Source organism: Panthera pardus, unplaced genomic scaffold (genome assembly GCF_024362965.1).
Source record: "Panthera pardus isolate Hobbes unplaced genomic scaffold, ASM2436296v1 HiC_scaffold_16, whole genome shotgun sequence".
Taxonomy (NCBI): domain Eukaryota; kingdom Metazoa; phylum Chordata; class Mammalia; order Carnivora; family Felidae; genus Panthera; species Panthera pardus.
In genome coordinates, this window is record NW_026526721.1 from 92,667,001 (window position 1) to 92,682,208 (window position 15,208).

Consider the following 15,208-nt stretch of genomic DNA (forward strand, 5'->3'; position numbering starts at 1 on the left):
TACAGTAATAGCAGGGGACTTCAATACCCCACTTTCAACAATGGATAGATCATCGAGACAGAAAATCAATAAGAAAACATTGGATTTGAACCATGCTTTAGACCAATGTCACTAACAGACATGTACAGAACATTCCATCCAACAACAGCAGAATACACATTCTTCTCAAGTGTACCTAGAACGTTCTCCAGACCTAAGATTACACAGAATGCTAGCATATGCCTTTCTCCCCACGTCTGTCTGCTTTGAAGCCTTTGAAGTCTACTCTTTCTACACCTCTACTATAGCACTCAGCAAGTTTTCTTTAACTTTCCTGTTTACTATGTATTTTCTGTCCTATTACATGCCATCCCCAACATGATACAACGTTCAATACTGAGTAAGTCATTGGTAAATATCTGCAGACTTTAGAAAATAAATGACATCTATGTCCAAAGATGATAAGGTAATTATAACATATTGTCATATTATATAAGTTTTCATATTATCAATTCCTTGATACGTAGTTTCACACATATAAGACATCTGGTTCTTGGATGCACACATGAAATGGAAGGAGCCATTTTATACCAAGAATTATGAAATCAACTTTCTCAGGGATTATAGGAATATAAACCTTAAATATGGTACCCATACTTGTTTGATTCCATCTGAAAATCTGAAAAAAATAGAAAATGGAGAAAAGAGACTTAACCAGAACTCTCCCAAAAGATTGGCTTTTAAGCAGGTAAATATTCAATAGTCTTTCTGAAACAAGATTCTGAAATAAGAAAATCATTTTAAGGGCACCTGGGTGGCTCAGTTGGTTAAGCATCCAACCTCGGCTCAGGTCATGATCTCACGGTTTGTGAGTTCGAGTCCCGTGTCGGGCTCTGTGCTGACAGCTCAGGGCCTGGAGCCTGCTTCAGATTCTGGGTCTCCCTCTCTCTCTGCCCCTCCTCTGTTCACACTCTGTCTCTCTCTCTCAAAATAAATAAAGATTTAAAAAAGAAAAAAAAAGAAAATCATTTTAGTATTTTCAGATATATTGAAAATTACTTTAAAACAGGTTCCTTCAGGATGTAAATACTCAACAACATAACTCATTTCCATCTTTACTCAGAGGAAGGTCATTTAAATTAGCTTTGTGAGAAAGATAAGATTCTAATTAGCAGTTAGAGAAGGTACTTACAAGCTTCGGGGCCCAATTACATGCTAAATTTTATAAAATACTGTCACTCTGAGGAAGTGCCATTAAGTACATATCCCAATAATAAGAGTGAGCCAACTAGGAGAAAGTAGGAGGCAGAATGCCAGGCAGAGGAAACAGCATGTAATGACATGCGTAAAGACCCCAAGGCAGAAAGCCTCGTATATCTGATAGGAAAGAAGCCCCAGCGGCTGCAGCATAGAAGACAGGTAGGGAGGCCTAGAGGTGAGTTACAGAGGTAGGCAGAGGCAGACCAGCCCAGGTTGATAGGTCTGGAAAGGAGTTTGGATTTTATTTGAAGATGATATTCAAATTCACAGCCTGGAACCCTGATTACCACCAGTTCACAACTTTCCATCAAATTCACCCCAGGACCAACAACCATGCCCAGTCACCTGCATAGGCCACACCTTTTCTGGTAGGTAGATCCACCAAGGACACCAAAATAACATTTAGTTACCTGGGGAGCACAAAAGTTTTTAGAAAACAGAATGTGCCTGATTTTAAGCAATAACTACCTCTGGTCCAAGACCCCAACTTGTATCTTATTGCAGAGCATATCTCTGTACCTAACTTACATTCCCCAGACCACCACTGTCACCACTGAGTGCGTAAAATCAAAAAGCAGAGAACTTACTGCCCTGCCCCACTCCTTTACTTCCCAGGGTAGGCAAGCTATATTTGTTGAATGTATGAAGTAATGGATACAAGTAATGAAGATGTTTAAGTTTATCCCAAAGTGGTCTCATTTTTTAAACCCCTGAGATTTACAGACGAAGCACTGAGACTTATAGTGGTTTCTTTGTTCCTTCTTGGTTTCTATGTCTTAGTGTATTGCTTCAGGAAAGCTGTACTGCACTAGGAGGCAGGAGAAAGAAACGTCGGTTCCATCACTTACAAACCAGAGGACCATGAGCAAGCTGCTCTAGGCCTGGAGAGTTTCATCTATAAAACTGAGCTTGTTACTACTGCTGAAAATGGAAGGATGAGTCAGATGTGGGGGGAGGGAGGGTTGTTGTGGTTTGTCATCGGCTCTAAGAACCATGATTTTATGAACACAATCAAAATCCAGGAAGAAAACATTAAAGTCTAAGAGGTAAAACTTTGAATTATTTTGCAGATTACCTGAAAGTAAATTATAGTAATTCAGTAGTCAGTTCGGTCCATATCTCTGGGATTATTTCTAATCACCCATAAAGATTTGGCTTCTAACCTTATACACATACATTCACCCACAAACATATATATCTCTTTCTGTTTAGAGCTATTTGCTTAACCAGTAACTACAGAAAAAAAAAAAAAAGATACAAAACCTTTATCTCAAACTCGAATGCTTGAAACACTATTGAAGTGTTCCCCTTATATAAATGTTTTCTTCCAACTTTGAACAAGAAACCAATTTCCTCCTAATTATCAGTCCCAAATTTATGACTATTTTACTTCTTTGGATCAGATTAAATTTAAAAGACTATATTAAGGTGTAAAATTGTATGTACCAGATGTTTTAAGGATGTTTAAGTTTCAATAAGATTGGATAAAGTTGTGCTCTTACCAGCTCCTTAAACAGTTCTTCCCAAGGGTTTCCTTCTGGATTTCCAGTTGAATTCTGCTGATGAAGTTCTTTGCCCCATTCTATATCCACCCTCTCCCACACTGGAAATCGGGATTCAAATGCTTTTTCTGTTACTATTGACCCACTGGAAGAATTTTTTCAGGTGGCATTTCCCCACTTATTCATTTATATTAGTACAGACTCCTGGATTTTATTCATTTATTTACAATCCATTAATTATTTTTTTGATGCTAAAATTACCCAGCTATTGGGAGATCCTTCAGGCTGTCGCTTGTGTCCTTTTGACCAATTCCATAATTTTTGAGCACTTCCTTATCTTCCAGCACAACAGATTCATCTTCTATTTTACCTGCCCCAGCCTTGGAATCACCCTTTTCTCCAAAGAGCCAGCAGAGTCGTGGTTCTTTTCACTGGAGAATGAGATTTGGAAATCAAGACTTGGATGCTAGATATACTACTGGCTTGTCATTGAGCTACGGGAATTTATTATCCTTTTTCACCACGTATCCATTGCAAGTCTGGCTCGGGAAGACAGTGGATTTTTATTCCCTTTCTCAGTCTCTCCATTTTGAGTCAGAATGGCCCACGTACTTTGCACCCACACAGAGACTCATCCCATTGAAACTATTCCCGGTTTCAGTTTGGGATCCTTCTGGAGGGAGGCCTTAGTCACAGGCGTGCAATACAGACCTGTGTCCTCCAGAGTCCGCTGTGCTTCGCCCAGCTCAGCCCCCGAGCTTTCTCAAACCTGAAGCGTCTGCAACACTTTGCAAGGACACCGAAGACAGGGCACGTCAGCGCTCCGACTTCCTCCCTACGCCGCCTCTGATTGGCTGCTGGGCGTATAAGAAACGGTGAATGAGCGGCTGACCCTTGCAGAAACTTGCTGGAGGTCTCCGGGTGGCATATACCTTTCCTCCCTCGTCCATCCGCCGGCAAGCCGAGCCGGGGGAGGATGAGGTCGTCCTGTGTCCTGCTCACCGCCCTGGTGGCGCTGGCCGCCTATTACATCTACATCCCCCTGCCCAGCTCCGTGTCCGATCCCTGGAAGCTGATGCTGCTGGACGCGACTTTCCGGAGCGCACAGCAAGTGGTGAGATGCAGCCCAGCGCTGATTCTCTCTCCCTCTTAAGCAATATTTGGAGGGGGAAGCAAGATTTCCTGACCGCGTCCCACGAGAACGCATATTTTTTTCTAACGCATTTAGGCGATCGATTTTTAAGGTGGTTCAGTCGGGCTTTTTTTCAGGGTGTCGCATTTGCCTCCTTACTAGCAGCGGGCTAGATCTGTCTTCTCTTCTGCGTTGGTGATCGAGAAGGTGAAGTTCTTGAATCGAATTTGACAACTGTTTAACCCTTCGTCTGTCCTAAGCGCCCCCCTTCCTTCTTGGTTTGCAACGTCAAAAAAACCACCTTACAGCATTTTTTAGAAGCCACCCTTCCCCCCATTTTCATTCTTCCGTAGGGGCCAGGAGAGAGTGAGCTAAATGTTTTAGGAAGGCTGGGGGCGGGGGGGGCAGTCTCTGATTCTTGGTAATGCAGCCACCTTAAAAGCAGAAGCCGGCACGGGCGGCCTCCCAACATCCTCGGACCGTGGAGCTCTCCGTTCCCGGGGACTGCAGGCAGGGCTCGTCTAAGCACCTGAGTAACCGCAGGGATCTCCCGTTTCATGCGTGGGGCTTATCAGCTCAGCCCACGGAGGAGGCCAGGAGGCCTGGCAGCCTGGTTAGAGGAGAGGCGGTGGAGGGGGCGGCAGCATGATGCACTTTTCTGCCTGCCCTGCGGCATTTATTTTATGTCCTTGGCTGTCAAGGAGACAATCTTTACCCCAGCCAGGATACTCCTGCTTTTACCCTGGTGGGTGACATTTCTGTCTCTTGTATCATGGGGATGCATCTCTTCCCCATAGACAGTAAAATAGAACTGGAGTTTATTCTATAGTAAGAGGCATTCGTTTTAGTGGCAGAGAATCTGAAATCTGAACTCCAATCCGCAAAGCTGGGCCTTATTATTCTAACCCTCCTCAATCGCAGGTTATTTTTGTAAGCTCCTTTTTTTTCAGGAGTGACTAAACAAAGAGAAAAAAATCGTGATATTTCCTAGAGGGATGATGTTCCTTTTCCCCTGTCTGTTCTGTGTGTAGGATCACAGAGTCTCTGAGGCTTTGTCCTATCAAAAAGCCCCTTAAGTAGGGTATGGTAGCACCTTCCTACTAGGGATTTGTTTTTCTTAAATCCAGCCATGTTTTCAATCCCAAAGTCCCCTGTTGTCCCTTAGGGATGGTCTATGAAGTTACAGACCCCCTCCTTCCCTCCTGCTTACTGACATGGTGAAAGAGTGACCATCCCCTTCTCTAGCCTTTGTTTCAAGAAAGGCAATCTTCTTGTAGCAAGCCCTACGGCCCCTCTCTTCCTTCAGAAATTCTGTAATTTGGGAGTGATATCCTTTTGAGGTTTTGGGGTACAATGGCATTTACCCTGGATGGGTTATAATGACCTTCAACAATAAGAATAATGACTAGTAAGAATAAGAAAAACATGAAAAATGGCTATATTGCCTGCAGAGATTGTTAGTTTTCAGGTCACCAAAGAAGTCTTCCTCATCATATGTAATTTGGGAAAAGCCAGGTTTGGAGAAAAGCCTTTCTTCCCTAACTATAGGCTGTCAACCCATCAAAGGCAAGGCCTTTGGACCCTATGGTCCACTGGCTAGAATGTGCCCTCAGCTGGTGTTTGGGAGTGATAATGAGTGTAAAGCCAGGTCACAAGATAAATGAGGTAACCAAGTATCCTCACCTGACACTGTGGCTTGGGAGTCAGTTTGCACAGAAGTGGCTCTCCTCACTTTTCTTCTAAATTATGAAATATTAGAAAGATCATTCAGACCACACGGAAGCACATTCTACCCAATAAAGCATTTTACCAATGTCACTCCACATCATCCTGAGGACAAGGCAATGTGACTTAACACATTGTGAGTAAGAGCAGGACAGGTTGAGTCCTGCCTCCCTGAGTCCCGTTCCAGCCAGGCTACTTGCTGGCAGTGAGGCCAGGCCATTACTAACCTTACTAACTGGTCCTCAGTTTTCCCTGTAAAATGGGGTTAATATCTACCTTACAAGGTTGCTGTGAGGTTTAGTAATGCATTTAAATGCCTGGACCTTGTAGTTATTCTTCTAAGAGTTGTTCCAAAGGTCCACTATGGATTATGAAGATCTGTTGGATTGCCCAACTTTGTTCAAATGGTAAAACAAATGTAAACTGGACATGACTTATCTCATTGAAATGTGGAGAGCTACCACTAGATTGCATGGCATGAAGTTTGTTACCCAGACAATTTTAGTTAGAGCTGACTTGCTCAATTACAAAAGCAACTGAAGCTACTTCAGAAGTGAAGCTTGGCCTCTTGGCCTACTTCTTAACACCATAGGCTCGCGCCCAGCATCAAGAAATACGAATGCTGCTTTTATTCTGTGTCATTGGCAAACACTGCACCCTTTCATGCCAATTTTTCCCTCCTTTACCCTGTGCAGGTGATTCAGATTATTGAGATTATGTTCATTGTGCTTTTTTCCTGGGGGGTCCTCCAATATTACCTAAGAAGAAGGTACTGGAGATCTTTCTCTAAAGTCCTCTCAAACACAGATGCTGCATTAGCATCACCTAGGGAGCTTTAAAAATCCTGATGCTTGGGGGCACCTAGGTGGCTCAGTCAGTTAAGCTTCCGACTTCGGCTCAGGTCATGATCTTCTGGTTTGTGAGTTTGAGCCCCATGCCCCGCGTTGAGCTTTGGGCTGACAGCTTGAAGCCTGCTTCAGATTCTGTCTCCCTCTCTCTCTGACCCTCCCCCGGCCCCACCACTTGCCTGCTCAGTCGTGCTCTCTCTCTCTCTCTCTCTCTCTCTCTCTCTCTCTCTCTCTCAAGAATAAATAAACATTAAAATTTGTTTTTAAAAATCCTAATGCTTAAGTCCTATCCTATGCCTATACCAGATTTACTCGGAGGTAAATTCCAGGCATCAGTTTTAAAAGCTCCCCAGGTGATTTCAATATGCAGTAAAATTTGAGAACCAATGCTCTTTAAGGTAAATAAAATGCATTACAGATGTAGGCAATATGTATTCCTTAAACTGAACACATGTTGCTGGGGATGGGCCCTTTTACATTAGCATGGATTAGCTTATCAGATTAGTTGGTTGACACTTTGGCTGTAAGAATCTAAAGGGGATAAAATACTAGCTAGGCAAATTTCAGGGTTATAGCAAAGCCTTCATAAGATGTGAGCAGAACAGCACACAAAAAAGGTCTGGGAAAGGCAGAGGAGAGAGAGGTGTAGATGAAAATTGGTCAGCCAGAGACTAGAGGGACAAAAGTAGGGAGTTGGGCAGGTTCTGAAGGCTGATCTCAGAATGCTGTGCAAGGAAAGATTTTTTTATTTTTATTTTTTTTATTTAAAAAAAAATTTTTTTTAAATGTTTATTTATTTTTAAGACAGAGAGAGACACAGCATGAACGGGGGAGGGGCAGAGAGAGAGGGAGACACAGAATCGGAAGCAAGCTCCAGGCTCTGAGCCATCAGCCCAGAGCCCGACACGGGGCTCGAACTCACGGACCGCGAGATCGTGACCTGAGCCGAAGTCGGACGCTTAACCAACTGAGCCACCCAGGCGCCCCAGGAAAGATTTTTTTAAAATAGTAATCCCAACACAGGTGAAGATCCTGAGAAGTTCACACTGCTGAGTTTGGCAATATTCATTGAAAGCAGTAGAAGCATGTTTATTCTTTGACCCAACAATCCCTCAGTATGAATTTATTTTTCATATTTTATTTCTTTATTCAAAGAGAGGGGAAGTCTGCGCACACGCGAGTACGTGGGGGATTGACAGAGAGAGAGGGAAAGAGAACAAATCCCAAGCAGCCTCCATGCTGTCAGCGCAGCTGGACTTGGGGCTCAAGCTCATGAACTGGGAGATTATGACCTGAGCCGAGGTCAAGAGTTGGATGTTCAACCAACTGAGCCACCCAGTGGGTGCCCCAGTATGAATTTAAGTACTCAGTGATACAGGCAAGGCTATAGCTGTGGAGATGGAAACATGTTACAGAGTCAAGAACCTTGCTCAACTAGTCAAAAAGTACTGCTGTTTTATGAGAAATATGGGGGAACATTCAGCAACCTAGGTTTCTTTCTTTTTTTTTGCAGCATTATTTAAAAAAAAAAATTTTTTTAACGTTTATTTATTTTTGAGACAGAGAGAGACAGAACATGAATGGGGGAGGGTCAGAGAGAGGGAGACACAGAATCTGAAACAGGCTCCAGGCTCCGAGCTGTCAGCACAGAGCCCAACGCGGGGCTTGAACTCACGGACCGCGAGATCATGACCTGAGCCGAAGTCGGCGGCTTAACCAACTGAGCCACCCAGGCGCCCCTGCAGCATTATTTAAAAAAATGAAAGCAAGTAATATTAGAGATTACATAATTATGGTACACATAATTTGGGATACTATACATTCAAAACCTTTAGGTTATAAAATAATGTTTAATGACTTACAGAAGATTTGTACTGTATGTTAAGTTGGAAAACGCAACAAAACAGCATATATGCCATTATCCCGCTTAAAATATTTATATCCCAAAACCTATAGTTATGTATATCTATTTGTCTATCTATACTTAGAGAAAAAGTAGAAGGATCTAATTTAAAATGTAATTTTTTTCTAGGCCATAAGGTTATAGCTTCAATTTTCATATCTGTATATTCTAGTTTTTCTACAATGAACATGTAGTAATAAACGATTTAAAAAAAATTTTGTAGTGGATTTCCTACTTCTAAAGTGGAATTGATGTGTACACAATGCCAATGTGATTAATATTTTAGTAATTGTTCTATAAGAACATCAGATTTCTTGACAAGAAGCGTCCTGGATCCCCTGACACAGCTGTCACAGTGCCATGCTTCATGCTCAATTAGATGTGACACAGATCAAAAGACCACTATGTGCAGTGTTAGGGAGATGCCAAAATGACCTAAAAGAACCTACAGCCTGGTGGAATGGAGAAGACATGTTAATATACAGGTATTAAAAAGGTAAGAGATGATAGGCATTACTGAAGAGGCACAGTTCCAGAAGCTCATAGGAGGGAGGGGTTATACGCTGTTTAGAGGAGGGGCCAAAGGCAATAAGGAATCTTAAGGGAGTTCAGAGCAGGGGCGTGGCTTGGCTTACCTTGATCATCTCCCAGCTTACTAGTTCTACTGTGTATCTTTTTGATGACATAATGTAAAAGATTGTTGAAATTGGCATGTTTGCTGAATGTTCCCCCTATTTCTTATGGATGTCAGTGCTTTCGAACAAGTTGAGCAAGGTTTTTCATCTTGTAAAATGCCCCCAAACATCAAAATGCAACATGTCTCCTCCTGGATGTTCTGTGCATGATGCATGTGCCTTCAGGCTGTGTGAGGGTGGTTTAAACGACAGCTGCACTGTCATGCCGTGAAGAACTCCAACTTGTTAACCTTTTTCATAACCATTCATGAACTGGGACTTTTACTAATGGCTGGTAAATTTAATGTGAGAACATTAGTAAATATTTAAGTTTTGTCTGCCATTTTCTAGACTTGTTGTGATACATATTTATCCATGGAAATTAGAGATTTCACCAAGCTCAATAGTTTTTAGTTGACTTGATGGAATTTTTGTAAACACATGGCAGCAGAAAGGCTCTAAATAGCTTTAGGGGCAATATTTATTTATTTATTTATTTATTTTTAACGTTTTATTTATTTTTGAGACAGGGAGAGACCGAGCATGAACAGGGGAGGGTCAGAGAGAGGGAGACACAGAATCCGAAACAGGCTCCAGGCTCTGAGCTGTCCGCACAGAGCCCGACGCAGGGCTCGAACTCACGGCCCGAGAGATCGAGAGATCGTTACCTGAGCCGAAGTCAGCTGCTTAACCGACTGAGCCACCCAGGCGCCCCTAGGGGCAATATTTAATCGGTATTAATCCTGACAGGTGAGCAATCTGAGTCGGGCTACATAGGCGACACCTTCTGATGGATCCAATCAAACATTAAGGTCAGATTGACTCAGCTACCAGGTTTGTTTGTAAATAGTGCCTAATTTACAGTTTTCCTTGTTATTTTTCTGAGAACCCTACAAATATAGCCCTGAGCACAGGAATGTTATTGTATTTTAGTGGGACCTTCTGTTTCTAACATGTGGCTTGAGCTTGATCTAAAGACCTTTTTGTGAGGTGTGGAAGTGCAGTAACCGTTCTTAACCAGTATGTTGTTGTTTTTTTTTTTTTTTTTTTAATGTTTGTTTTTGAGAGAGAGAGAGAGTGCGTGAGCAGGGGAGGTGCAGAGAGAGGGGGACAGAGGATCGAAGAGGGTTCAGGTTCCATGCGCTAACAGCAGGGAGCCTGATCTGGGGCTCAAACTCCTGAACCTTGAGATTTACAACATGAACCAAAGTCAGACACTCAACTGACTGAGCCACCCAGGCTCCCTTTAACCAGTCTGTTAATACACAATTACATCTTTTAAAATAATGAGTATATATTATTGCCAAATGAACCGATGTGGGAAATGTGTATTACTTATTTTCTCCATTTTATGTTTATAAAGAATTAAGAAATGTAATTGAATTTCCAAGTGGCAAACCCAGCTATATTCTAACTAATTTGTGTCATATTATTAAATTTTCACAATCTACCTTTCAGTATTCCAAAATAAACTTAAAATACTACCATTTGGAAGTCATCACTCATATAAGAAAAATTGACCAAACACCAACTGGCAAAACAAAAATGAAAGACACATGCCTGATCTTGAGGAGTTTCCAGTGGGGTGAAGGGGAGATAAGCCTATGGACAGTTACAGAGTAGCACTTGAATGACAGAGTTCTGACAGAGGCTTTATGGGTTGCTGTAAGAGCCTTAGAAAGGACCTGTAATATGCACCCGGTCATCGGGCATTGAGGATTGTTACCCTTTCACACGGGCATCTAATCTGAGTCATCAAGGTTAAGTGTTTACATTAAAAATATACAGTAACCTCTATTAAGCATATAGTGAGCATTCACCCTGTGCCAGATACTGTGCTATGTGCTTGGCATGCAATTCATTTAGTCCATGCTAGGATTCTTTGAGGTGGGTGTTCTTATTTTCCTTATCTTACAAAGGAGGAAACTGAAATGCAAAGAAAAGTAAATTGCTCAAGCTGACACAATTTATGAGAGGTAGAATCACGATTCAACTCCTGCCTGTCTCACTCTGAACTCTAGAGTTTAACCATTGTATGAGCTTGCCTTTCTACAGGACCTTAGTGAAGGAGGTGGGGTAGGAGAACAGGAGGGAGAAAGAAGGGGCATTCCAGTCAGAAGGGACATTCCGGTGGAAGAGGATGATAGAGCCAAGGAACTAAAAGTTGCTTAGACCTCAGAGTGGTAAGGCTGGAAGGAAGCACAGGCCAGATAATGAAGGGCTCTGTGGGCCAAGCAAGCAGCCACTGAAAGGTTTTTCACAGGGAAACCCCATAATCAAGCCTGTGTTCTAGAACAGTCTTTTCTCAGTAGCAGTGTAGAGACACTGGAGTTTAAGAAAGCAGGCGAAGGAGACAGTCCACTTAGAAAGTAATCCAGGTGAGAGGTGGGAGCATGAACTAATAAAACCAGGCTGGCTGGCAGTGCAGCTGAACCAGATTTGCTGATGAAGGGATTATATGGGGTAAAGAAGAGAAAGGAGCCAAAGGTAGCTCCTGGCACACAGGCTCTAGAGAACTTGGGTGAATGGTGGTGATGATCCTGATCTAGGGGAAGGAGCAGATCTGAAAGTGAAGGTAATAGATGTTGGACCTTGTTTTGAGGTGTCCATGGGACTAGTCCAAGGACAGCTTTTCACGAATATCTTACAGCAACAAGACCAGAGCCCAGGAGGGAGAGAGAGCTGGGCTGGAGATACACATTTGGGAGCGGTTGGTGAATGGGTGGTAGTGGAACTAGTGGGAAAGGATGTGCATAGGGTGAGAGTAAGATTGTGTGATCCTTCTGGGGACACCCGAAGGGGAAACCAGTGACAACATAGGAAGAGGAAGCCAGCCCTAAGAGAAATGAGATCCTGACGAACATAATTTTTCATTATTTTACATTCATATAGCAGTCTAGATTTTTTTATTTTTAAATTCTTTTAATGTTGATTTATTTTTGAGAGTGAGAGAATGGGGTGTGGGTGGGCAGAGAGAGACGGAGACAGAGAATCTGAGGCAGGCTCCGGGCTCTGAGCTGTCAGCACAGAACCCGACACGGGGCTTGAACCCACGATCCGCAAGATCATGACCTGAGCTGAAGTCGGGTGCTTAACTGGCCAAGCCACCCAGGTGCCCCAGCAGTCTAGATTTTATAAAGGTTCCACCTATCTCATTTTTGCCCTCAAAATCTATATTTAAGTTTTGTTTTGTTTTTTTCTAAAGTAGGGTCTATGCCCAGTATGGGGTTTGAACTCACAGCCCCAAGATCAAGAGTCACATGTTCCACCCACTGAACCAGCACAGGTGCCTCACCCCTCATTTTATTTTTATAATAAATAACTGGCTTGCATGAATTACTTCCACTTATCAAGTGAGGAAACTGAGTCTCAGAAAGGGTCAGTGACATCCCCAAGAGCACATGATTAGTTCAACAGAGACTGGAATCACATGTCCTGGGCTCCTATTTTGACACTCTCACAGCTGAGCCAGGCTGACCTGAAAACAAAGTCCTCTGTGATGGATTTCTCCTTTTTGCCGCTGGTTCTGTCTCTGTGACCAACGCCTACCTGTGGGAATGCTCGTGATAACTTGATGCTAGTTGACTGTATCCTGACCTTTTTTTGAACTCCCACAGTTAAATTAATCTACAGTAGTGTCTCCCAATCTTGTTCTCATGCCCTAGACTTGATTATGTTTGTAGAAGTATTCCAGAGGAGACTGGGGGGAATAAGGAGGAAATCGGTCTGTATGGGCTTGAATGCTAGAACTCAAAAGATTTATATAAGAAATTAAAAAATGATTCTCAAGCAGAATATGAAGTCTGATAAATTTTGAATGGCTATGAAAAATGGTTTTGCGTTTTTACTTCTATGAAACACTTAAATATCAATGTTGCATGGCCCATGGTCTACCTGTAATCCATTTGTGTCACACCTGTTGGGAAACTCTCCTCTCTACAGTTTGTAGCTATTTAAATACAAGTTTACTATTATTGCTATTAAACACAGATAGTCCCCAAGTTACATATATCTAGGTAATCCTATAACTTATTGTCAAAACCAGGACATTTTTGAGAGTGCTAGAGGCTGCTATTAATCATGCTTGGACAACGGTTTTAAACCAGAATTATTCCCAGACAAATCTGGACAGATGCTCCGTCTACATTTATTTGGCTTGTCAACATTCAGCATAATCAAGTCAAAGTTGTAGAATGATTCCTGGACTCCCTGTTCTGCTCAAATCTGACTGTTAACCCTCCAGTGGATCTCACCACCCCCCCCCCCCCCCATCCCTTCCCTCACCCCTGGCCTCCTGTCCCCTGCAATAGTCGCAGAATAAAAGTACTATGTTCCTTAATGGGCACATAGAGCCTGCCACAGCCTGTCCCACACTGCTGAATCCAGTCTCCCTGTTCCCATGACAGTCTGCATGTTTGTATCTGACAACTTTCTTCCTGTTACTTCTGCCTCTCATGCCCTCCCACATGCAGACTTTGGCTAACATTCCACTCATCTTTCAACACCTACTCAGAAATTGTCTCTTTTAGAAACTTTACCTTTTTCCCCAGTCTGCCTTAATCTCTCTTGGTGATTAAGATTGCTTTACACTCTGCTAGCATTTGTGTGTGTGTGTGTGTGTGTGTGTGTGTGTGTGTGTGTGTGTGTGTGTGGCCCCTGTATGTTTCTTTCCTTAGGTTGCTGTCTCTTTATGTACAAGCTCCGCCCCCCCCCCCCCCCCCCCCATATTCTAGGCTTTCTCAGCTATCATAGACACAATTTCCTTCCTATCTGTTTTAGCGTTTGTTTGTGGTTGAAAGATCATTCATTATAGAGAAAACAGGAATTCTTGGTTCTGCTTTCTTTCAGTCTTCTGTGACATCATTTGTCCGAAAGGGCAGACTTAATGCTTTTATGTGCCTGTGACCCTGAACTTACCCCAGAACAGTTTTTTGTTGCCCTTTGCAACATTTTTTTTTTCTTTTTTTGCAAGCCTCACTGTTTTCTGGGTTTCTAACTTCCTCATGCTATTTTTGCAGATTTATGCTTGTTTTTGAATTTGTAATGAATTTATCTGCTTGTTTTAACAACACTTTAGGCCGTCTCCTTAAAAGATCGCTGGTGGATTCCCACATTCATTTGGTATCGTTCTACCTTTCCGTTTTCCTCTTGAATGGATAATTGATAAATATTTCATGAAAAATTGATTTCACTGACCGTCTTCTGCACTGCCTGTCCCATAATATCATCCGTGCCCTGGGACTCAAATTACCTTTGCTTTGTTCTGAAGTCTGCTTTTCTAAAATGCAGGATGTTTATCTCATTATTCCTAGTTTATGCCTCAGTTCTAACACCTCACTGAGTTTATTCCTAGTTTATGCCTCAGTTCTAATGCCTCACTCTGTCCCAGGGTTACAGATCCTTTCATTTCATGGCATTGTTCTTCCCTGTTAGTGAGGAGCAAGTCCACGGTAGCAATAATCCCTGCTTCCTTGACTTTCTTAGCAAGGCAAATCAATTCTGCTTGTAGAAAATGATCTGCTTTTAATAGGAAAGATTACTGTCAGATATGTGTATAATAATGGATCTGTTTGGGGCACCTGGATGGCTCAGTCGGTTGAGCGTCCAACTCTTAATTTTGGCTCAAGTCATGATCTCATGGTTCATGGGTTTGAGCCCCATGTCAGGCTCTGTGCTGAGAGTGCTGAGCTTGCTTGGGATTCTCTCTCTCCCTTTCTCTCAGTCCCTCCTCCCCTCTAACAATAAATAAATAAATAAATAAATAAATAAATAAATAAATAAATATTTAAAAAAATAATGGATCTATTTACTGAATTATAAATACAACCAATAGCAAAGTTAAATAACTGATGGGGGAGGCTGGCTGTGAACAGGTCTGGGGAGGCTCCATAGCCCTTTCAACTGTATTCCACAACTTCCTATTATGATTGTTCAGTCTTCTCCTCTTCAATCCCCTGCACTCTGAAATGTTTTGTATTAGTTGTATGATCCACATTATGAAAGCATCACACAGGGATGTATCATGTATTTACAAATTTTAGTCCTGGAGGATTTTATGTATTATGCATTTACAATTTTAGTCCTGGGGATGCCTGGCTGGCTCAGTCAGAGGAGCGTGTGACTCTTGACCTCAAGGTTGTGAGTTCAAGCCCAATGTTGGGTATAGAGATTGCTTAAGAATAACA

The 15,208-nt window shown here is 42.4% G+C and overlaps 2 protein-coding genes across 3 annotated transcripts in view; one reads left to right on the forward strand and one right to left on the reverse strand.

The window, feature by feature from the left end:
• ECT2 (epithelial cell transforming 2) overlaps nucleotides 1-15,208 on the reverse strand; it is a 113,706-nt gene that overhangs the window by 85,107 nt on the left and 13,391 nt on the right. Inside the window, exon 1 of one of the 2 annotated variants that reach the window (XM_053903632.1) lies at nucleotides 2,742-3,520. The exons of the other annotated variant lie outside the window; for it this stretch is intronic. The gene's annotated coding sequence lies outside the window, so the exon portion shown is untranslated. Of the gene's footprint in view, nucleotides 1-2,741; nucleotides 3,521-15,208 lie in introns of those variants that run through there. 2 annotated transcript variants of the gene reach the window in all.
• The window catches only part of NCEH1 (neutral cholesterol ester hydrolase 1), a 61,180-nt gene continuing 49,573 nt past the window's right edge, over nucleotides 3,602-15,208 (forward strand). The window contains exon 1 of the mRNA XM_019463193.2: nucleotides 3,602-3,855. Coding sequence (XP_019318738.2) covers nucleotides 3,718-3,855 — 138 coding nt within the window. The 5' untranslated portion in view covers nucleotides 3,602-3,717. The remainder of the gene's footprint in view (nucleotides 3,856-15,208) is intronic.